The sequence below is a fragment of the Globicephala melas genome, chromosome 11 (genome assembly GCF_963455315.2).
Source record: "Globicephala melas chromosome 11, mGloMel1.2, whole genome shotgun sequence".
NCBI lineage: Eukaryota > Metazoa > Chordata > Mammalia > Artiodactyla > Delphinidae > Globicephala > Globicephala melas.
This window is the reverse complement of record NC_083324.2, coordinates 475,411-499,505: the sequence shown is the minus strand read 5'-3', so window position 1 is coordinate 499,505 and position 24,095 is coordinate 475,411. Positions and strand designations below refer to the sequence as shown.

The window sequence follows — 24,095 nt, the reverse complement described above, 5'->3', positions numbered from 1 at the left end:
CACCAAGTTCAGGGACGCGCTAGAAAACCACGGCTTGGATGCCTCGGCACTGCCAGCGTCACGAGAGATTGCCCAGTGCCTGGAGGCCGTTCTACAGATGGAGGGACACCGCGGAGGCACAGGCACACGTAACGCAGGCCCCTTGACCCGACCCTGGGTTTCAGGAGCCAGTCTTCAAGGACGTGACTGGGCTGCCCAGGAAACATGCCCCCCGCTTCCGTGTCAGGTACGAAGCACGGTCACCTCGCTGCTGTTGGGGAGAAGAATGTTCTCATTCTCGGGAGATGAGGTCCCTGATGATACGGATGAGAGGACAGTACCTGCAAGGACCTCACAGGACCCAGCGGTCAGCTCAGCCGTCAGCACAGCGGTGCAGGGAGACCCAGCACCAGCCCGGCAGGAAGCGAATCGTGTTGTGAGACACGGCCCCCGAGAGAATCGCCGCAGGGAGCGGCCAGAATCAAAGCCCTGGCCCAGGGAGAAGCAGGATGCGGCAGCCGGCAGCAGGGCTGGGCTGCGGGACAGAGGAGCTAAGCAGCTGCAGAGCTAAGAGGATGAGCAGAGAACACAGAGCACCTGAGACCACGACGGAGGCAAGAAGGGAGCTCGCTCTTCTTTTTTTTTTTACATCTTTATTGGAGGATAATTGCTGTACAATGGTGTGTTAGTTTCTGCTTTATAACACAGTGAATCAGTTATACATATGTTCCCATATCTCTTCCCTCTTGCGTCTCCCTCCCTCTTACCCTCCCTATCCCACCCCTCTAGGTGGTCACAGAGCACCGAGCTGATCTCCCTGTGCTGTGCGGCTGCTTCCCACTAGCTGTCTACCTTACGTTTGGTAGTGTATGTATGTCCATGCCTCTCTCCCGCTTTGTCACAGCTCACCCTTCCCCCTCCCCGCGTCCTCAAGTCCATTCTCTAGTAGGTCTGTGTCTTTATTCCTGCCTTGCTCCTTCTTCTTTACTGAAGACCCATCACAAGAAAAGGAGCTTGAACTCCAATGTCAGTGACTCAGGCCAGACAGACAGTGGCCTTGCCGGGAGAAGGCGCCCGGCCTCAACCTGAGCCAGGGTCAGAGCGGGCTCCCTCGGGGGCCTCCAGAGGACAGCGTGCCAGCTCACCTCCACAGACAGCCATCTCCTCGCCCAGACACCACCTCGCACAGTGGCTGGAGAATGAAAGCCAAGTGAAGTAAATATGTCTGCCAGGAGCTGGCTTAACAGAGACACGAAACGCACACCTTGAGTTAAGAGAGGAAAGTAACCATCAGAGCAATCCTGCATCCATCCCGTGAGGCCCTTCCCCACACACCACCCTCTTCCCGACTTGTTTCCCGAGAAGAAAGCCGCCGCCCTGCCCTGCGCCTACTTCCAGGCGGGATGATCGACAAGACACGGTGGAACGTGCTTTGATTTGCTCTGAGAAATGCGATGCAGTTCAACACCACAGTGATCTGTGATGCCATTTACATAATTAAACATACAGTGGCCCGGGGAGGTGAGTGTGGTTTAACGGGGCTACAGAAGAGCTAAAGATAGCAGACGGCTGCAGGCTGGAGGGGACCCCGGGCGGCGCCGCTGACGGGCACAGACGGCCACAGGACGATCTGGCGACGCGCCGAGGGTCTCCTCTATCTAACCGCGCCTTTTAATCAACGTTAGAAGGCTCCTGGTGGACGTGAAGCAGCAGCTGCTGGCGGCCTGTTTTACTGATGACAAACTTAAGGTTACAACGGGGCCACGGATGGCTTTTGGAAGAGTCCACCCAGTCCCGCACTGCAGCTCCTCAACTTACTGACAGCCTGTCTTCCCCCGAGAGACCTGATGGGAGGCTCATCCGAACCGGAGTTGGGAAGTCAGAGGGCCTTGGCCCATAATCAGCCTCGAGGCTGGTCCTGTTTATACCAGTTTCTTTCTCCTCCAACTCCTTCCTCTTCTCTTTTTCAGTCTGAATACTTGCTGACATTTAAAAGTTCCCATAAGCCCCGCATCTCCAGCTCGGCACCCCTGGGCCCACACTGCCCCTGGGCAGCGGGCGCTGGGAGGGGCCCTGGGAGTCCTCACCGCACCCTGCTGTGTCCCGTTGCCAATTCTCACTTGTTTCTGCAGCCTGCTCAGCCACTTCTGATCTAAACTTTCCTTAAAATTGGCTCAGGTTTCTGGCGTGTGCTACCTCATGGTGTCCCCCCCAAGATGCCCTGTGCTCAGTAAGACCAGCATTTCCCATTCCATCTTGGAGAAACCCCTTCTGGCCCTGGTCTGAGTTTGGTGAAGGAGTCCGTGCGTTGTAGACAACGCAGCCTTGGCCTGCCGGGGCACAGGGGCCCCACTGTCAGCACTGTCCCCACAGAAGCTCTGCTCCCTTCTCACCCCACCACCTCAGCCCTGCTTTACTAAGTTAGGTCTCTTTCCCTGGATCTTCTCCAGATAGGTCATATCTCTTTTTTCTTGAGGCGATGCCCTCAAGAAAAGTAGAACTACAATTTTATCAAGGAAATCATAAATACTGTTTGATGTTTTTTTAGATTTTTATCCATGAGGAAACAAATGGGAGGAAGAAGTAGAGACGTGTAACCACTAGCCAGTCTGCAGGAGCAGAAGGACACAAACAAAACACACGTCACGCCTTCTTGCCTCGCTTAACAGGATACACGCAGGTAACCAGACTGAGATAAACAAGGAGCTATGATGGGACCCAGCGGGGCAGCCGGGGAGGACGCAGCACCTACTGAGTGCCTGCAGCAGGCCCCCACCCTGCCTCCAGTGCCCCCTCCCCCGCTCGGTGCCCAGCTCCTGGCCTCCCGGTGAGTCCTCTGAGTCCCCAGAGCAGCTCCGCCCCACTCGCCGTCCCCTCCACCGGGCAAGCTCTGCCCCAGGTGCTCCCCGGTGGCTTCCTCGCTTCGTGCCCGCCCCTGCTCATAGGCTACGTCCCATAGGAAACAGCACACCCAAGAGCCGCGCAAGGGTGATGGAAGTGTTCTGCAACTACGTAGAGGTGATGGTCGCACAAGAATGTGAAGGCAGCAAATGCAGTGAATTAACTTGAAAATGTGTGACCTGAATTCCACCTCAGAAGAGAGAAAAGCACACCTGTCCTCCACTCTCCAACCCAACGCCCTGCACTCCTTCTTTGTGACACGGCCAGGGGGATGTCGCCTAGAGCCCAGCCCTGCTGCAGGGCTCTGGGCAAGGGGCCCTTGAGCCTTAGAGCGTCTGCAGAGCCTGTCCCTACCCCGGCAACAGTAGGGTCTGCACACACACCCGCCGGGATGCACCACAGCACCCAGCACCTGAGCACATCACAGCAACGAGGGACCAGGGAGGCTTCGTTTCCACTTCATACATGTAATGACAGCAAATTCTAATACGCTGAGTTCACGAATAAAAGGAACGACCGGTATTCTTGCTTTAGACTAATGGAATGTTCCTTTTTTTCCCAAGCCACACAAATACATCTGCATTTAATGAGACAGTTGTGCCCACCTGTCAGGTCTAAATGATCAGGCTGCCAAAAAACAGAGCTACAGTGACTCAAATACAGATATACTGCAGAGTTCTTGGGGAGCTCAGGGAAACTACCAGACTTCAAGGAACGGTGCGAGAGACACTTCCTGAGGCCACGCGTGCAGCCCAGCCTCAGAGATGACCCCAGCCGGCGTGGCCAGCCCAGAGCCCAAGACACAGGCCAGGGGCTTTCAGACACGGGCACCAGCTCAGGTCCTTGGACAGGACCGACACCTCGTCTGGGCCTCAGTCCCCTACCCAGTGACAGGCTGGGAACCTGCTCCCAGCTCCGATGGTCTGCAGTTGCACGCCCCTCCCCGCCGAGGTCCCTCCACCGTGAGCCAGCCAGGGCGGCCGTGCGGAGAGCCGGAGCTTCCCGTACCCTTCCCCTCCCCAGTCCCCTCCTGGTGCCCTCTGTGCCTGACGTCCGCCTGCGCTTGCCCTGGCTCCCCCTTTGGCAGGGTGTCGTACGTCTGCTCAGGGGCTCCACTTTCCTGCAGGCTCCCTTCCCCAGGAGTCTAGAAGATGACCACTTGTCAGACCCAGGAAGGCTGGCCACAGACTCACTTCCTCCCGGTGGCCATCTGCTCGTCCACTGTCAGCTTCTCTCCTGGGACCCTTTCAAGGGACAGCCTCCAAGATCAATTGGCAGAAGGTACCTACCCTCATCTCTCCTAAACGCGTCCTTCTAGAAAAGTGGAGGACGGATGCTGCAGTGGCTTAAAACAAAATTCATCTGGAGGCACGTAGTCCCTAAGGAGAGAGGCATCGGGGCTCCAGCAGCAGTGACACAGGCAAAAATCAATCTCCCCTGGACACCAATTAGGGAGAGCACACGGGATTGTCATCTGGCAGCTGAGCCGCTCGAAGCTGCCCACTCTGGAGAGGAAACGCCAGGAAGAATGTTCCTGGACGGGCTGGCCTCCTGCCCCAGCTCCCTCCTCCGCCAACAGCCAGCACCTCGGAAGGAGCTCAGCCCAGGGGGGCCACGGGGTGTTCCGGCACAACGTGCACAGGGGTCTGAACACCCGCCACGGGCCGCGAAGGAGACGCCGTGCGGGCCTGACCCTGAGCCGGCTGCTGGCACGTCTCCTGAGGGAGGCTCTGAAGGGGCGCCCTGCCCCGGCACAGGTGGAGACACTGACGCCCGCAGACACGGCACCAAGGCCGCACAACTGTCTGAGTAACACAGGCGGATGTTCTGGGCTTTTCTGTGGCTCAGCACCCCCTCTCTGGTCCGGGCACACTGTGGCTCAGAGACCTGTCGCTGTGTCAGCTGTGATTCTTCTACGGACGGACATGGCCTAGGTCCCTGTCTTCGTGTCCCTGTAGATGGAGATTAAAGCCCAGGGCCACAGGGACGTCTGTGCTGCCAGGAACTCCCCACCCAGAACGGGGACACCATCCCCCACCCCCAGGGAAGACGCCCCGCTGGGTCTCTCGGGTGGCCCCAGGTCTGGGGGCTCAGACTCGAGACGCACGCTGGAGTGCTGTGGCCCACTGGGGAGAGAGAAGAAAGCCCAAAGGCCCTGATTCCCCGCCGGTGTGGAAGGCAGCCCACGAAGGCTCTGGGCAGAGTGCCTGCCTGCTGGGGGGCAGGGGAGGTGGGAGAGAGGCAGGAGCTGCTGGTCTCTAGGCCCGACAAGGCCCCAACTCACAAGCTCTGCAGTGTTTGCCCAGGACCCACCCCAGCGGCCAGTGGCCTGGAAGGAGCTACGGCAGGTGAGCAGGGGCCACAGCCCCCCAGCTGAGCGCCTGCAGACCCCTCCTCTTCGGCCTCTGGGAAAGGGTGGCAGGAGCCACCAGGATCTTGGTTTCAGCAGGGAAGTCGACGTTCGGAGGCCAGCTGGAGGGTCCTGAAACCCAACAGCTATTCGCCGTGGGAAGTTCCAGTCGTTGCTGTTAGCTGACTTCCCTGGGCCTTGAAAAATCCCAGGGCTGCCAAAACCGCAGCATCTGTCCACCCACAGCAAAGTCAGAATCTGCTCGTTTTGCAAAAGGGAGCTGAGAAGAAGGCACGTGCGGTGGCCTGGCCCTGCAGGAGGCGCTTGTGGAGGGAGCCCCACGTCGCCCCCGAATGCCGGCTGGGAAGAGCACCGGGACGAGGACCGCAGACTCTTCTCTGGCCCCAACCTCAGTATGTGGCCAGGAAAGCAGTGACTCAGCTGCTCCAGGAGCAAAGCGGCGGGCAGCTGCGAGCCGGAGCACAGCTCAGCCCAGTGGGAAACCCCAACACTTCCCATCCCTCATCTGGTCCCCACTGTCCTTCCTCTACAGGACGCCAGCGACTTTCTGGGTGAGAAGACAGCAGGAGAAGAGGGGAGCCCTCCCCCGGGCAGCCCCACTGGGAGGGAAGACAGGTTGCACCCCTGTCCCTCTGGGCAGCCCCACTGGGGGATCGGGACCCACCCCCAGAGCAGCACAACAAAGGGAGGCCCGGGGACGGACAGAGGCCAAGGCCTAGCTCTCCTGGCAGAAGGTGAAGGGGGCAGGGGAAGGTCAGGCAGGACGAGGGGCCTTTCAAGCCCCTCAGCTAGATCCAGGCCCTCCCCCTGCCCAGGCCTGCTCCCCGCAACCGTCCTCCCAGCCAGCGCGGCCCAGGACTGCCACCTTGTGGGCCGAACATGCACGACAGGAAGAGGCTCCAGGACTCGGCCTCAGGCTCCCAACACCAAGGGCACTAGGATGCTGGCTGTGGTAACAACCACAGTCATTCCGCCTGCTCCAGTGACGGATGAGAAGCAGAATGGGGTCGCTGGGTTCTTCCCCACCTTACCAAACCCGCACAAGCAGCACCGACCTGAACCCCCAGCCCCAGCAGCACAGGCAATGCAACGGCAGGTACCAGGTACCAAGTACCAGATCTGTCTGGTCCAAAGCCTGCCGTGAACTCTTCGGAACAGAAACCCCTTTCCAGGGCCTCAAAGGAGAGAGCTTCATGAGGCGTGAGGGGCGCATCTGGGGCGGGGGGGACAGCAGGAACTCATGCGCCCCCCACCCCTGCCCCCACTGAGCCGCGCGAGAGCAACGTTCGGTCTGCCGTGTGCCGAGTACCCCCCGGCACCTTCCCCGCATTATCTCGAGACTCTGCAGAAAACCTAGGGACTGACCAGGCACGACCACCGCCCCCTTTATGAGAAGGGACACGAGAGATTAAGTGACGACCAAGGAGCACAGCCAGGACGCAGGACTTGTCCCAGGCAGTCTGGCGCCGGAGCCCAGGCCAGGCCACAGCCTCCAATGTCAGCTGCTGGACGTAACCAAATAATTAAAAATGCTCCACACTAAGATCCTAGACACTCAGGACTGTTCTGGCCAGAGAGCCCAGCAAAGGAGCAGAATCCCCAGCGCCCCCAAGGGAGCAGAGACAGGAATCAAGTTAGGGCAACACAGGCAAATTCTTCTCGGGGAGAAAGAGCAAGGGAGTTCCAGGACAGGCCGGGGGCAAACACCAGCCCCACGGGGCCGCAGGGTGGACGAAAGGGAGAACCACGATCCCTTCTGCAGTCCTGGGGGCTCCAGGGAAAACCAGAGGGCAAGAAAGACGAGGCCACCCTCCATGTCCACCTCTCTCTGCCAGCCTTCCAGAGCCTCTGGAGGTCAAGAGGGCTGTGCTGGGGTCAGCAGAGCAGCAGCCGTCCTCAGTCAGCTGCGTCTTCCCAGGAGGAGGGGGAAGCCTGGGCCTGGACACTGCCGCCAGAGCCCGCGTGAGCATGGGAGGGGGCTGAGCACCTGCCACAGGGCTTTCCGCTTGTGGCCACAGGCGGGGCAGCGCTAACCGGGGCGCACGAGGCTCAGGCTAGGGCAGGAGAGTTAGCACGAAAGCCCGTGGCTCTACTCGCTCAGGGGAGGGCCTGGGAGGGAACGAAGGGCTGAGCCAGGGCCTCGCACTGCAGAGGCTGCCGCCCTCAGCCAGGCCAGCTCGGACGCGACCTCAGTCCCGCCCCTCGCGTCCCGCTCCAGCCCAGGAGGACTTCCCCTGTCTGACTCCACCTGACCTGCTGGAAATCACCGTTCCTCTTTGAGACCTGGCCGGGGCCCAACTGTGGGCAGGTGGCCCGGGAAGAGCCGCAGGCCGCAGCACACTCAGCCTCCCGACGGGGCCTCTTCACAACAGGCCTCTGCAGAAGCCCCCAGGCAGCTGCCTGGACGGCCAATGGCCACTGGGAAGGGACAGCCAAAAACAGTGCACTCTTCGGGGACACCTCTGCTCCCGCACAGCCGTGTGGAGTCCGGGCGGAGCTGGGGGCACGGGCCTGCCGCAGGTGCTGCCGGATGTGCAGAACAGAGTGCTGTCACAGCAGCACAGTGACAGCGAGTGACCGAGGGCCCAGGGCCAGGGCGAAGACGGCTGCTCTGCACACGCTCTGCTGGAGGGCTCCGTCTGGGCAGTACCCACAGCCGTTAGGCCCTGAGCAGAGGGCAGGGCACAAGCAGATGAGGGGGGGACTCTGTGGGGACCCCAGAGAAGGTCTCCCGCTGTCCCCAGCCTGCAGCTAGGCACGGCCACGCGGCCACCCTGGGCAACAAGGCTCGTCCAGGAGGGCGCCTGGATCTGGCCCTCAAACTACTGAGTGGGCACGTGCACTATGGTCCCTTCCCCCTCCTGGGACAAGGAACCGCCAGACCACCCCCCACCCTGCACTGTTACCGGGAGGAGCGCATGCCCCTGGGGGCCTCCTACTCACATACCTGCTCTCTGCCCTCCTGTACACCGGGACCCCCCTGCACAGCTCGCCTATTTGGGAATGGGGACAGGCAGGAGGCCAGAGAGGGCGCACTCCCCGGGCCCCCCTGGCGGCACTGAGACCCCCGCACAAGCCTTCCTTCTTCCTCTCCCTCCCCCACCTGTCCACTCCTCCCCCCCCATTCCTCCCACCCACTGGCCGCCGTCCATTGTCCAGGCCGCCATGGCCTCTCAGCAGGACTGTTCTCCATACAGCAGCACCTTGTGAAAACCTTCCTGGGGGCCCCTACTGCACCCAAGCTGCACGCCCCCCAGGCCCACAAGTCCCTCCACGGTGGCCCGGCCCCATCCCCACACTGCATTGGCAGTGCCCCAGCTCACCGACCCCCGGCCCCAGGCCCCGGGCCCCGCCCCTCCTGTTCCTCCAGGCCTTGACTCCCAGGCCCGCCCCCCAGAGAAGCCCTCGCTGAGCCCACGGAGGAAACGTGAAGGAGAGTCACCAGATCTGTTGTTTCTGAGAACGAAGTATCAATGGCCGTGAAAAGCAAACTTCAAGGAGTTTGAGAAGCAAACTCTGATCTCAAGACACTGCAGCAGAGGGCGGGGGCACTTCAGACAGCAGGCGGAGGGGACAGAGCAGCTCCAAGGGGAAGAGAGGGAGGCGAGGCCAGGACGAAGAAAGCCCACCCAGGACTGGGCCAGCAGGTGCGGACAGGGCTCGGCACAGCGCCGGGTGGGGGGCACAGGGGCCCCTGGAACAGGGCGAAGAGAGGGGCGAGCCAGCAGCAGTGACGGAGTCAGAGCCCAAGACCCTCCGGCCCAGCGTGACCCCCTGCAGTGGCCCTGGGAGCCCAGGCTCAGGTGCACAGGAAGCGGGTGTGGGGCCAGACAGGAGGACAAAGGGAAGGAGGGGCCGAACCCTTCCGGGTCGGGCAGACGCCTGGGGTCAAGGACAAGGTCAGGAGAGCCATGAGACAGCAGAGCAGTAACAATGGCTGGGGAACTGCGGAGCATGCGCCTCACACCGATGGCGAGGAAGGCTTTCAGCTCACGCCTGGCTGAGAAACGGCCAGGTGCGGTTTTTGCTGAGGACCGACTAAGCGCGGACATCTTCCTAGAGGCTAAAATACACCTCGTTTAATCCCCACTACACCTCTGAGCTGCAGGCATCCTCACCACCACCATATGGGGGGGAAACTGAGGTGCAGGAAGACCCCACACGCGGAGCAGAGAACACAGCCGACCCAAGCCTCCAGCGATTGCTGCAGTACCACCCCTGACCAGAGCAAGACCCAGACCTTCCGGTGAGTCATCTGCTCCCGGGCTTCAGACCCCAGTCATGAAACCCGGGGCAGCACCAGCTGGTCTCAAGGAGAAGAAGGAGACAAGGTGAAAGCGAAAAAAGAAAACGGCTCCGGAAGCTTAGAGCGCCTTAGAAGAGGAGCCAGTGGTCCCAGTGGCCCCCTGCAGTCATGAAGGGGCTTCCACTCGGGCTGGGACCAGGGCCAGAAACTGGGCTAAGCGACCCGGCCTGAGGTGAGGCTCTCGGGCAGGTACCTGGCCCCCGGCAGCCCCCAGGCCGGCCCGGCCCCAGTCGAGGGGCCCAGCAGCGGCTGGGGCTGGGAACCCTGAGGTGCAAAGCCCTCCACTCTGGAGCGAACACCAAGGCAGCCCCGCAGAGAGTCTAAGGGACAAAGGAAGACGGGGCACCCGCCACAGACCAGCTACTCCAGGTTCAGGAACCCTCCCCGAGGAGGGTAAGCACACGATGGGCTCCCGTGCCAGCCCGCAGCTGCTTGACATTCCCCAGGGCGCCCACAATGTGCTTCTATTTATGGCCAGCGTGGTAGTGGGAAGACAAGGGCGGCCCTGAGTCCACCGGCCGGCCACAAACGGCTGTGCTGCACACCGTCTGACACCCAGAGCCTATCTGTGCCGTCATCCGTGGCTGCACACCAACAGCCCAGGGACAGGAGGGGAAGGACAGAGCGGCCGTGCGGCAAGGGTGCAGGCCTGTGGGCAGAGGCCACCAGGTGCGTTAGGGGAGGGCCCAGAGGGCAGAGTTAGCAGGAGCAAAGGGACAAGGGGCCAAGCCTAGGCTAGAGGGCGGCAAGGCCGGGTGGCCCAGGGGCATCATGGAAAGGCCTCACACAGTAACCACCCCCCCGACCCCCGGTCCTAGCAAAGCACAGGGCGCCGGAATCCTCCCTTAGAAAGCCTACTGACTCGTCCAGCAGTGGGAGACGCTGCCTGCCGTGGGGAAGAACGCAGGCGGCGGGCTCCCTCAGCCTCTCAAGAGCCCGGGGCCCAGGAAGCACTCCCACCTGGGCTTTGATGAGAGCACGGCCCCTCCACCCCACACCCTTGGGAGTCAGGAGAGCGCAGGGCCCCGTGGGAGCCTAGGTCAGCTTCAGAACGAAGGAGCCCAGGTGAGGGGTGCCGGCTCCTCGGGAAGGAGGACGGGACCTCAGCCCCCATGCAGCGTCCCCTCCGCGTAGAATCATCCCCACTGCTGCCTCCAGACGCAGCTCCTCCTCCCCTCATCCTGGGGGAGGCGGGCCAGACGCAGAGGGTGCAGGCACCCCTGCCCCCACCAGCCAGACGGCGAGCTGGACGCTGCGCCTGCTCCCAGCAGCTCCAGACGCTCCCACTGGACATGGGAGGAAATGAGGCTGGCGCAGGCTGTGCCGTGTCCATAGAGACTCTGCACCCAGGCCCCCAGGTCCCGCAGCAGGGAGCCTTCCAGCCCACCGCCCGACCAGTGCCCAGACCCTTCCTTGATCTGGGGGTGTCAAATGTCCACCTAAAATCACCACCGCAACCCCGCTTCCAGCCAGAGGTGGCCCTAGGACCCCGTTCTGCCGAGGAGGCCCCTAGGGAGGCTGCCCCTCCCACATAAAACAACAAAACCTCACTAGGAAAGGCTTTGGGCCCTTCCTTCTTCCCAACTGGAAAACTGCCGTGATGCCTGGAGGCACAGTAGCCACACTGCAGCCCTGAGGAGGTCGCCGGATCAAGAGGGAAGGAGGACAGGGACCCTGCTCCGAGCCACAGCGCCTGCCAGGCCTTCTGCCCAACGACTTGTCCTTGAAATAAACACACCCCCACCGTTGAAGCCACCGCACCCGGGCTTCTGTTACAGCCAAACCTGTCCCGATGGGCGCACATGCCGTGCTGACCCAGACACACAAGACGGGGACCTGGCTTGGCCACTGAGCAGACATGGGGGTTAGTGAAGACCTGGGACTCTCCCCTGTCCCACTGCTGGGTTTGTCAGCCAAATAACCTCTTTCCCATTCTTTACCCTGCCAGTAGCCAGCAATGGCATCTACCCGCGAGGCAAACATGGTCTGCTAATTGACAAATCTGAAACAGAAAGGAGCAGGCAGAATGGTAGCTCCCCGAAGACCATGTGAAAAAACCACATCAACACACTGAAAATAACCCATGGCCTTCCCCTCTCCCCAGCCTGCTGGCATCCTGGAGCAGGTGTAGAAGCAGGCAGGCGCCAGCCCAGCTCCACCCCAAGGGCAGAAAAGGGACACAGGCCGCTGCCAGGACGGGCCAGGCGGAGGGCCGGCCCCTCAGGACCCACAGGCCAGGCGGAGGGCCGGCCCCTCAGGACCCACGGGCCAGGCGGACGGACGGCCCCTCAGGACCCACGGGCATGGAGTGCATGCAGGGGTGCCGGGTCTCCCCCGCCGTCAGGCTCGCCCAGGCCGCAAGAGACCCACTCAAAACAGGAAGGCCCCAGACTCTGAGCCAGGCCCTGGGCCTCCCGAGGGACGACGCGGGAGGTCAGTAAGTTGCCACCTCAGCGCCAGTGCCCATCAGACGGCCCAGGTCAGCCTCCGGGGCTGCGTTTCCCCAAGGGAGGCTGCGTCCCGGGCCCTGGGGGCCCATCAGGCACACAGGTGCCCAGGAGCCTGGCTGAGGCCAGCAGCCGAGTCCCTGGAGAGGCCTAGGAGGGAAGCCTGCCCTCAGCGCCCTGGATCCAGCCCACCACTGGCTCGGCGCTCATCCCCGGCACTAACGGACGTGCCCGGTGACGCATGCCCTGCTACTAAGACGCAGTGGCACCAGGAACGCACCGCGTTGGCCATCTGCCCCACGAGGTCAGCACTACGGAGGGTCTCCAGCCTCTGGCGTCACCAGCAGAGGCCCCTCAGACCCGGTAGATGGCCGGGCTGCGAAGCCCCTGGAGCCCCAGCCTCTCACCCAAAGGCACCGAAGGCACCTTGCTCGGCACCCAGAGCGTCGGCCCCACTTCAGAGGGAAGGGCCACCCGCTGTCCACTCGCCACAGGTGCCCCCTCCTCCCTGCTCGTGCCCCGCCCGCCGCCTCGCCTTCCAGGTGGTGAAAATGTGCACAACAGCTGAGGGAAAACAGGACTTTTCCACCTAAGGACGCACCACGGTGCCCCTGTGGGCTGGACAGCCGGACAGGAAACAAGAGCCCAACGAGCTTCCCGGGTGACGCCGCTGGCCCGCCCTCAGCTCTGCAGGGCCCACGGGGCTCCCGGCGATGGGGAGGCGCCTAGACGGGCAGCAGCCTCCGCACTCGGGCCAGACAGTGAGTCCAACGTGCCTGGACGTGGTTTCCTTCCGCTCCCGCCACGTGCCTCCAACCTCACACGGCCAGGCCCCAGGGTCCGGCTGCACACATGTCAGGTCCCTGCGGGGGCCAGGGGGTGCACCTGGCCATCCCTGCCCGGCTCCGGCCACAGTCTACCCTCGCCTGCCCCCCAGCGCCGAGCCCTGCTCGCCCAGCTCCTCCAGGCCTGGCTCCAGCACAGAGCGGCCTCTTTCCTTGCTCTCCTCAGCGAGGGGCTCCCGATTCCCTTTGAGGCCGGGAAGTCTGACCAAGGCGTCCATCTGGGCAGGAGCTGCATCAGGACCGGTCACCTGGAGCTCGTGTCACACAGCACAGCCCCTGCCCTCTAGGACCACGGGAGCCGCGTCACCCGTGGGGGCTGTTAGCAATGTGGATTCTGGCGTCAAATCCACTGTTTCCAGCCCAAGATCCAAGTCCGTATATTTTTACTGAGTCCCCAGGTGGTCCTGGCGCACAGCATTGGGCAGCCGGGCCAAAGGCACAGAGAGCAGAGGGTGCGGGTGGGCGTCTGCCCAAGGCCAGGCTGAACCGGGAGCCCTCCCTCGTTCCGCGCCCCGCCCGCCACGCCCACACCACCCGTGCGGAAGGCCCAAGGCATCTGCCCCCAAATAAATGCACGTATGGAGGCAGGAAACGCGCAGGTCTGTCCTAAGGTCAGCTCCGTGGACTCCGTGTCCTGGTCCCCGGGTGGAGGTGAAGCAGAGAAGAATAAATTTTAACTTTTCCAGCAACGCACAGAGTGCCCGGGGATCGGGGGAGCCCAGACGGGCCCCCACTCGTGCCAGGCTCCCTCCTCGGTCCCCGCGACCCCTGCAGCGTCATGACACAGGCCTGATGTGCCGAGGGCCAGCCGTGAACCTGGCGCCAGCTCTTAGCCCGCGTCTGGGTTCACGCCCTCCCTCCACCCCCAGTTTGTATAAAGTATATGCGAAATAAAACCAAAGGTTTTTTTTGGTGTGTAACCAGCTTAAAATATGGTTGAACCAGTTTTCACACGAGCCTACCTATAGTTTTCCTTTCTCTAAGAATTGTCACATCCTTTAACCACAGGCCGAGTGATTTTAACTTCGACCTGAACAAGGAAAGTAGGAACCCAGGAGGCCTCACGCTACCCCTTCTAACTGACTGCTCCAATTCCCTACAAGAATGAAGTGCACCGCCACCCCCCCCACCAGCTCCACCACCGCCCTCTGAGCAGATGTGACTGGGGTGGAGGGGAGTGGCCGTGGGCAGGGCGGGGCAGCCCTTACACCAGGCCTGTGGAGGCCCCGCCTGCCTGCGGAGGGACAGCCCTGAACACCAGGAGCCCCCTGGGCCTGGGCAGATTCCTTTTGGTTTGACCTCAGCAGCAGACTTTCTTTCTACTTCTCCCCTCCTGCACCTCTGTGCGTCTTGTTCCTTAGATGATCAACTCCCGAAGGGGAGGCACTGTGCTGGGATCACGTGGTCTTCTGTGCAGCCACTCGTGAGAACACTGAACTACCCTAAGCACAGAGCCTCTTGGGGACAGCAGCTGTATCAATAAACTAACCCAGTGCCTGACATACGACAGGCACCCAGAGAACATATACATAACGTCATAAAAGAATCGCTCACTGGAAAAGAAAAGAGATGGAATTTGTACTTTCTATCAGGTGTACTGCAGTTTCACACTCCTAATAATACGCTCAGGAATCCAACAGGCAGGGTCGTAAGTCTCGCTCTCCCTAAAGGAAGGCTGTGCCAGGCCTTCGCTGCTCCATCCCCTGGGTTTGTAAAGCTCTCGCACCAGAAGACCGAGGCCAAGAAACCGCTCTGTTCTTTCATGTTCCTCTCTGGAACGTGGGATCTGGGCTCCAAACTTCCTCCCCGATTCAGAGGGAAGCACACGTCACACAGGCCCCGCCGATGCCCAGGCCTCCACCCCAGCTACACCTGAGGCTCCGCAGCCCTCGTGCAACCGAGCAGGACTCTACGGGGCCCTCCCAGGGCAGGCCCTTCCCCTCCTCGGCTCTAGTTCCTCTCAGAAGCACCCAGAAAACAGTATCTATTGCACACTCCTGAGTTGTTTTACAGATGTGAAAATCCCCACCAAATGGAACACGGTAACTACTTGATGACGAGCAGCCCCCAGGCCTCCTGGAGCCTGAGGACTGACGATGTTAGCCCGTGACCCCACCCTGCTACCCACCATCAGCCAGTGTTCCATCAGAGAACTGCGCACCCGCTGATCACACACCCTGCGGCTCCCCTCCCTCACCTGGCCTTGAAAAGTACTTTGCTGAAACCCTTCGGGGAGTTCAGGAGATTGGGGGTGAGCCATCTGTCTCCTCGCAAGAAACCTTTCTCTGCTCCCAGCTCCGCTGTTTGTTCGGCCTCACTGTGCTCGGGCACGGGAACTCGGGGTCAGACCCACGCACGCGCAGGAACACGCATCAACACTCGGCAGCTCACCGCAGCGCCGCTGGGCAGGCAACGGGAACACTTCGGTCCTCAGGAGTAGGTTATAAAAATTATTACCTTTCCTTGTTACTAGTTTTATGAACTTTTCCCAGTAATGAGCTCAATTATTCCCTCGTGCAGAAGAGGACTGAGAAGTCCATACTGTAAACGTCAGCGCAAAGAGCGTGCTAAATGTCAGCACGCTCAGCACCCTCTAGACGAGGCTGCAGGTGCAGGGTCGGGGCACGAGCCCGGGGCCCAGGCCGGATCCAGCCTCAGCACTCCGCCCGGCAGGCTCCCTCGTCCCGCCTGGCGGGCACTCAGGGGAGGAGGGAGAAGCCGCTCTGCTCCCCTCAGGTTCTTCTCCCCGTCTCTCTGCTCTTACTTTAAACCCTCCAAAGCACAGTTCTGAGGCTACCTCCGCTAAAGAAGCTGCGACCACACCGACCAAGTGAAGGTGACGGCGGCGGCCTCGCTCACCTCTGCCCGGGCAACGCGCAGAGCAGGCCCGATCGGCCTCACCTCGCCTTCCACACCAGCCACGTGTCTGTGTCTGCTCAGCCCATGCCCAGGGCACGTGGAGGTGTGGGACGTGGTCCTCCCCATCAGCGGCCTCCCACTCACCCAGCACTGCAGGTCCTGCTCCAGGGCGCGACTGGCTGCCTGGGCCACGTGCCCAGACCCTGCCTGGACCAGAGCAGGGAAAGAGGCCACTGGAATCCCACCCAGGGACACACGACAAGAAGCAGGTGAGTTCCTAAAAGGGAATGGCGGCGCCAACTGCACGAGCAAGTGGGCACTGATCAAAAGCAGGGCCCCAACAAGGAGTCATGGACACCTGCAATGTGAAGGCAGCCACGGGGCCCGCGGGTCCTCAGAGCTCTGGCAGGGGGCACCGTCCCCCCAGACGTCCGGGCGAATCCAGGCAGGATGTGTCTTCTTCCCTCTAAAGATACCCTTCCTGCCAAGAAACCCACACCTGGACCGGAGGCAGGAGGGAGGGAGGCTGTGAATCCCTTTCGCTGTGGTGACCACATTCCAGGTGACAGTCCACCCCTGCAGGCTGCCATGCCTACTGGGTAACTGTCCCAGGCGCCAACGCTTTTGCTCCATCCACACCGATTAACCCTGCATGTCCCCAACCAGGGTCCTTCCCACCAGGTTGTCGGGCTGCCTGCCTGTCCTCACCAGGGGTCTCCCTGCGTCAGGATTCTCCACCAGACGGCCACAGTTCAGAGCACAGCACCCATCCCTACAGCTCCTGGGGCTCCGTCTCAGTTTCGGCGTCACTGGGCAGGCCCCTGGTCCACGGCCTCCTGCGGTGCGTGCACGCGGCTCGCTCATCCTCACCACGTCCAGTGCCGCCTCCTGCCCGCCTGGCTCAGCCCAGCTGCTCCCTCGGCCGACACCATGGCCTCTGCATCCCAGGCACATTCTCTTTGCCGCCAGCTCACATTCACTGTAACGGTTTGGCCGTTTTCAGTTTCTGGTTCAAGTCTGTCTTCCCACTAGACTGGACGTTTCCCAGGGGCGAGGATCCTACATGGCTGCTCCTTCCCGAGGGCCCAGTTCAACCTGCGTGTCTCACATGCTTGCTGCGTGATCCGCACACCTGGGCAGAGCCCCCCCCCCCCGGGAGGGGTGTCCAAGCAGAGCCCTCACACCATCCAGCTTCCTTCTGTGGAGCTCGGGGAGCTCCTGGTGTCCCGGCCGTGGCCCCGGGGGCACGTGGTGTCAGACGCTGCTACAGCTGTTCCTCACCCCATTCCTGACATGACATCACGGTTTACAACAAGAAAGACGTATTTGGTCTTTGCCCACCGTTCCTGGCACGGAGCTCCCAAAACCCTTGGAACTTCCTCTGCTGAGAGGGATGAAGGTGTCTTTCCTTATGCTGATGAGCTGACTCTGGGAAACCACCCAAGGATGGGGCTGGGTGCCAGTGGAGCCGCCGTGTGATCAGAGGCCTGGAACGTGGGTCCCAGCCCCTGACCTTCCGGGAAGGCAGGGGGGCTGGAGGCGGAATCAGTCACCAGTGGCCGTGATGTAGTCAATCACGCCCGCATAAGGAACCCTCCACAGAAACCCCGAAGGAGCGGGTTCAGAGAGCGCCCAGGCTGGGAAGGCGTGGAGGCTGGGTGGGGGGGGGGGGGTGCGGGGAGGGGCGTGGAAGCTCGGGGGCCTTCCCCCACCCTCCCCAGAGCGTCTCTTCCGTCTGGCTGCTCCTGAGCCACGCCTCTTATCAGAAGCCTATGATCTAGTAAGTCAAGTGTTCCTCTGAGTTCTCTGAGCTGCTCTAGCAAGTTAATCCAACCTGAGGAGGGGGCCGTGGGAACCTCTCATCTACAGCCGGTGGGTCAGAAGCACACGTGACAACCTGGCTTCAACTGGCATCTGAAGTTGGGGGAGAGGTCGGGGGGGGGCAGCCTGATGGGACCAAGCCCTTAACCTGGGGATCTGATGCCACCGCGGGTAGACAGTGTCACAACTGAGCTGAACTGTAGGACACGCAGCTGGTGTGGAGAATTCCTTGGACGTGTGGGAACACCCCACACTCCACCACTGAGAGAATTAATACTTCCTGACAGTCCTAGCTCTCTCCGGACGCCCACCCCCACCTCCCCGCAAACGTGATTAGAAAAGAGCCCCAGCTCCAGCCAACGGAGCGCTCCCGGTTCCCTGTGCCGAGGGCTGGCCCAGCCACAGGCCCTGGTGCCGTCCAGGCAGAGGGATGTCAGAGGATCTGTGCTGGGGCTTCCGGAACATCCTCCTCCTGCTGCTGAGTGTGACTGGGTCCGCAGGAGAGGGTACCCGGGCCGTGATGACGTGGTGGCTCCTGGGGCACTGTGACCTCTCTTGCTGTGACACGCAGCCTGCACCCACAGCAGAAAGACCTGATGGTACCTCCCATCGGTTAAATGTACCCAGAATGGCAACAGCCAACGCGGTGTGCTTCCGCGATCTGCCAGCACTGCTGGGCCCGGCCTCACCACCTCCTCTCGAGCCGCAGACAAGCCCGAGTGTGACCACCAGGACAGTCCAAGATGCTCCCTGGGGCCGGAGGATGCGCCCCAGCCAGTGGGCAGACAGCTCGGCTCCGCACCCAGGGTGACTTCTCCTTCTGTTTCTGGCTTGTTGCAAGGCCCCAAGCCCACAGTACTCTCCCTCTGCACCCTCCTGGAACACATGTCCTCACAGCACTTACACCTATGAGGTTCCGGGACCCAGCACCCAATGATCCAGCTCTCACTGTGCAGACCTGAGGCCACAGGCCACAAAGCAAATCAATGACAGAGCCGGGGCTATAAGAACCGCCCCCCCCTGCTCCTGGTCCCTAGAAAGACACCCTTTCCACAGAGGAGAAGCTGGGACTTTGGACCCATCAGGTTCCAGGGCCAACCTCTGCTTCCCAGAGCCACTGAGCCAGGAGGCCAGCCAGGGACCCACACTCACCAGCTGGGCGGACCGATGCGTCTCCGGGTCCATGCCGCCCTCCCCCTGCCGCAGGGACGCGCTCTGGGGCTTGGCAGCCGCCTCTTTGTCCCTCGTCACCACCTGGAGCAGCTCGTCCTGGACCACGGCCTGCCCCCTGTCACACCTGGGCCAGGGAGAGACAGGAGACGCAGATGCAGACGCAGCTCGCTTCATCTGCCAGGGACCAGGGACGTGAAGGCTGGTGGAACGCTGTGGCGCCAGAGAGGGTCAGGCACCAGTGACAGTCCCCTGGGAGTGGTGTGTGCAGGGACAGTGTGACACTTTCTCAGCCAGAACAATACAGATTGGGAGCAGAGGGCCTGACAACCAGGTGAGGAATCAGACAGCCAAACGCCAAATGAGAGATCCTCGGGGCACGGGATCAACCCTCACTCGAGCTGCTCCTTTAGAGGGGCGGGGCGAGGGGGGAGCCCACCTCCCCCACCTGCGGGCAGGAAGGTTCAGAAGCAGTAGCCTTGCTTTTGAACATTCAACTCTCCATCCTGAACGTGTCCCTATCCTTGGACCTGTTTCCAGTCTACCTAATAAAATCATCTTAGAGAAAGAAAAAAGTTACCGGTCCTGAGATGTTCTCAGAAGTGTTATTTATTAGGGTGTAGAAAACGCACACAGTGAAGGGGCCGCGGCAGGTCGGCCTGGGGGCACGTGACAGACGTGAGGCCCTCCGCGCCACGCTGCCCACCATGCCATGCGCGGCTTTAAAACTGAGCACCCACATACGGCGCCTTCAGCAATAAAAACGCTTACGACGAGGTGCAACAAAGGGAAGATAATTAGAAGACTGGTAAAAACAGCAAGATACAAAATTTTACATGACTTTGAAAAAATAACCCTAAACTAGAGGAAAGAAGACATTTGAAAGAAACAGTCCAAAATACTAACAAGGGATGATGAATCTATGGGCGGTTTTTTCCTTTCATATATATTATCCTAAGTCTTCCATTAGCATGTGTTACTTCAACATTTTTAAAATGTTTAAAAGCATTTTTTTAAAAAGGTTCTGGTCATTTATTTTTGGGAGGTCTCTTGGGATTAAGGACTGGAAATTCTCAGAAGGTGGGGTCTTGACCCCTGACCACGGAACAGCCATGGCTGGGCTGACCTGCAGAGGGAGCCGTCCAGCCGTGGTTGACCGGGGGTCCCTAAGCTAACTCTGAGTCCCTGTTACAGAGGCCACGGCCTGGAAGCTGCAGACGAGGTCCCTCAGTACCAGCCGACAGCTCACTGAGTCAGCGCTGTGACAACTCCACGCCCCGCGTGGGCCCCGCGGACCACACCCCAGGGAGAGGGGCGCTCAGCTCCGCCTTCCCCGAGGCCTGGAGTCTCAGGGTACACTCTGGGGACCTCTGGGCCCGGCCACTGGCCTACCAGCCCCCGGGCAGGGAAGCTCTTGGGCTGTGGCCTGTGCTGGGAGAGGCCACCCACACCCTGGAGCCTGTCCATGGAGGCAGCTCCTGCAAACACAGCGGCACGCACCAGGCTAGCAGCGCGGCCACTCGGCCATTTAGTCCTGGCCCTCCCACACCCGGGAGTGTCTTCATCTGAACACTGGGACTAGTGCCACCTAAATCACAGGCTTGGCATCCCACCTAAATAAGATGGCGTTTGTGACACAAACACTCCGGCCTTTAGGAGAAGGTACCCGGTGAGGAGGGCGCGTTGGGCCGGGGCGCAGGGCCGGGGTGAGTGGGCCCTCGGCTTACCTCCTGAGGAGATCCACCTCCGCCCCCGAGGGCCGCCGGCCACCGCCACTCTCCGGCCTGGGCGATTTAGACTCTGCAAAGGGGGAGAAGAGAAGGTCAGTCCATCAGCAGCAACCCATGGACGGACAGAGGCACAGTGTCACCCAGGAGAGGGCCCAGGATGTCACCCCATGGACAGATGTGCCCCAGGCAGACACAGAACACAGCCTTACTCTGTGGTTAGGAGAGGGGTGGCCCGAAGGCCCCTCTGCCCGTCTCCTGCATAGGACGGCTTGGTCGCTGGGTCAGTGTGGACACCTGAGTGCGGTGGTCCAAATCCCCCTTCCTCCCTCTGCGGCCACTGGGAATCCAGGTCACCTTCCCCAGAGGCCAGACCGGCTGAGGGAAGCTCTGCTCTGTCCGAGCTGAGAGCACAGCCCCGGGGTGTCGCCTGGCTTGGCAGGGCGGGGGCCATGGGGGGAGACTCCTCGTGCCTGGTTTCTCTCAGACCCCTTTCTGTAGGGTTTCGATCCTGAATGTGGCCAACGCCCCACTTAAGGACATCTATGTCACCTTTCACCTGCTTCACCTCTAGTGTCACTGGGCCCTTTAAGCTGTCGCAGTAGGTCTACCTTCCCATGGCCGAGAACGTGGGGATCTCCGAGCAAACCCAATTCACTCTCCTCTCCCACCGCGCGGTGACACTGAGGTTCTGCTCCTCCCCACTGCCCCAGGCTTCGGCGTCCCCGCTCCGCTGAGGCCTTGGTCACATGCCCTCCACCCCATCGCAGGCCTCCACGCTCAGCCACTCGGGCCACACGAGACCCGGCCGGGGAACCAGGCTTTGGGAGGCAGACGGGTTGGGGTGCTTCTCCCAAGACCTTTTCAGCTGCTGACCTCGGAAGCTGAGGGGCTCAGCCCCTCCGGAAGGGCCCTCACCGCGCGCAGCGCCCCGGGACTCACCCAGGCCCACGCCTCTCCCGGAAGGCCGGGCAGGCGCGCTGGGCCGGGGAGGGCAGCCCTTGGGGCCGCACCAGGTCCTCGGCCGGGAACGTGCAGGAGGCACCGCTGCCTGGTGTGGATGTGACGTGAACGCTCCCTGGGCTTAGGGCCTGACTTATAACAACTCTAGTGACGTAAGGTCTATCACGTTTATTTCTGCTTTCTATACAGTTTTCCTTTTTCACGACTACAAAAGTAACGCGTGCACCCACCACAGAGCCTGTGGCCGGACCCCCGCGCCCACGCTCCGCGGCAGCCTGCAGGTTCAAGCGTGTCAACCCTCCATGGAGCTGGCTCTCGTCACCTCTCTGACCGTTTGTACACATTCTCCATGCAGCCGTCAGAGGGCTTCAAGGACTCTTTACATATGAACACTGCTCCCTCCCTGTCGGCTCTACTCCCTAGTTTGTCACTCTTTGTTCATTCATTTCTTCTAAACTGTCTCCAATCGTTCAGTCACAGCCCCCACTCCTCCTCTTCATTTAAGGTCTCTTCGCCTGACACGGGGTTAAGAGGCTGCCTGCCGCTCTAGCTGTATGACTGCACCTCTCCCAGTTCAACTTGTGACTTCCTCTGACATGCATTTGGCGTATGGTTTGGCACAAGGGTTTAATTTTAACTTCTTTTTCTATCTTGTTCTATCACTAAAGTAAAAGCAGACACTGGATTTTAAAAGTAAAAGTATTTTAAAATTCATCCATTTCAGGGCATTCCGCCCATGCTGACAAATCCAGCCCTCAGAACCTCCAAACTCACTCACCCTCAAACAGCAAAATACTTTGTTAAACCAAAACCGAATGATAGATGAACCACTCTTCTTGCTTTTTAAACTGCTCAAACGTAGCAAGACTGAAACAAATGCTTCTTTTCTCTTCCAAGGCTGAACCTGACGTGGCCTGACACATTGCAGCCATTTTCGCCCTCTGCCTCTCCCCCTCCTACAGCTCACTCACGCACGTGAGGCCTCTTCAACCCTCTCTCCAGCCGGCCGGAGAGACGGTGAGGATGACCCCCCGGAAAAGGACGAGGGCGTCTTCTGTGGGCTTCTGCTGCGTGTCGCACTGTCGCGTGACACTGTAAGCCACAGGCTTGCGCACGCGGCTCCTGACGGGAGCTGGGCTGCCCTGGGGGAGGGTCCGTCTCCCTGCCTACGTGTGCCAGCGCGCGCCTCGTGACCGCATCCTTGGCCGGCGCTCAGGACGTGCCGGGGGGACAAGCAAGGTGCGGCCCCCTATGCGCTCGCACCCGAACGGGGCCGTGGGCGGAGAAGACAGCTCCAACGTGAGGCCGCAGTCACTCACTGGGGGTCGGGACGGCATCCATGCCCCACACGGCCAGGCCCCTCCAGCCCGTCAGCGAACAACTCACACCTCAGGTTACAGCAGGGGGACCCAGATTCTCATCAACGAGCTCTTCTCATTAATCAGCTGTCACGAGGACTTTTCCTGTTTGTAGTGTCTTACTATTTCCGCACCACACGTTCTCCACTCTGACGCTAGTGTTCCTTGGTGTTGGTTAACAGGAGTCACTTGGAGAAAAGTACAGGTTTCTTCACCTGTGACGCACACGACAGTGGGGAACAAAAGCGCTTCCAGTCCGGCTCAGGCAGCAGCTCCACAGCGAGCTGGGGAAGGAGCCGGGGGCACGGGGTGGCGACCCTCCTGGAAGCCCCACGAGCACCGTCCCAGGAGCTGGGCCAGGACCCCGGAGCGTGAGGGCAGGTCAGAGCTCTGGGGCTGGCGCCAAGGTCACCCACTCACTGCTTACGTGCGGAGAAGCTGCAACAGTGGGGAACTTCCGGCCCTGGTCATGGTCACAGAGGCTCTGACTACACGGCGCTGCAGTCCTTGAACAGGACAGCACCCGGTTCGGGGGCCACTCTCTCGTGGGAAGCGCTCACGTCATGCACCTCCCGCGGGCTCAGCCGGCAGCTCATGTCCAGGAGGAGCGCCCACTCCGTCCCCGTGCAGAACTGCCACCCGGCCTACCTTTCTCCCGGCCTTCAGAGGAGACAAGGGCGGCAGCTGCAGGGGTCAGCGGCCCCACTCTGGAAGGCTGGCCAGGATCTTTCATGCGGTTGACCACGTTTTCAGACAGCTGTGGGAAGGATTGAGGGGAACAGTTAAATGACAGAACCCTCTAGAAGTGAAGACTCCCCTCTACCCATGCCCCAGATTTCTGAGCAGACTAATTCTGCAAGACCAACTCCAATAACGTAAGGAATTCCACACAGAAACCTCTCGTGCTGGCCTGGCACCCGCCAGGTCAACGCCACGCCCAGCCTGGACTCCACGGGCCACAGCGTGTCCCCCACTGGCTTCCCGGCTGCACCTTCTGCTCCCACACACTCAGGGGACCCCGAGTTCCCCTTCTTCTCTCCTGCCCTGAATCCGTTCTGCTGAGAACCACTACAGCCCCACCCTGTACAGAGGGTGGACGCCTCCAGCTGTGCAAACCTCACCCTTCCCTGTGGGCGTCCCAGGGTCCCTCTACGGTGGGCTCTTCCAGACAGCACCCGAGTTAAGGACCATTTCTCCCAATCCTTTCCCTGTTACAACAGGCGCACCTCTTAGGAAGCGTCTCACATTCTATGGGCCTCGTCTAATGGCCTGTAAACACCCTGAGGGCCGGGGCCGCCTCTCCTTCCCGTCTGAGTCCCACCAGGGCCACCGTCACAGCAGAAAATCC

At 61.0% G+C, this 24,095-nt stretch overlaps 1 protein-coding gene across 1 annotated transcript in view; it reads right to left on the bottom strand.

Moving 5' to 3' along the window:
- The window catches only part of CHCHD6 (coiled-coil-helix-coiled-coil-helix domain containing 6), a 125,241-nt gene that overhangs the window by 91,384 nt on the left and 9,762 nt on the right, over positions 1-24,095 (bottom strand). Inside the window, exons 2-4 of the mRNA XM_030850745.2 lie at positions 23,396-23,504; positions 20,427-20,499; positions 18,682-18,826 (exon numbers count right to left, since the gene is read on the bottom strand). Of these exons, the coding sequence (XP_030706605.1) occupies positions 18,682-18,826; positions 20,427-20,499; positions 23,396-23,504 (327 nt within the window). The remainder of the gene's footprint in view (positions 1-18,681; positions 18,827-20,426; positions 20,500-23,395; positions 23,505-24,095) is intronic.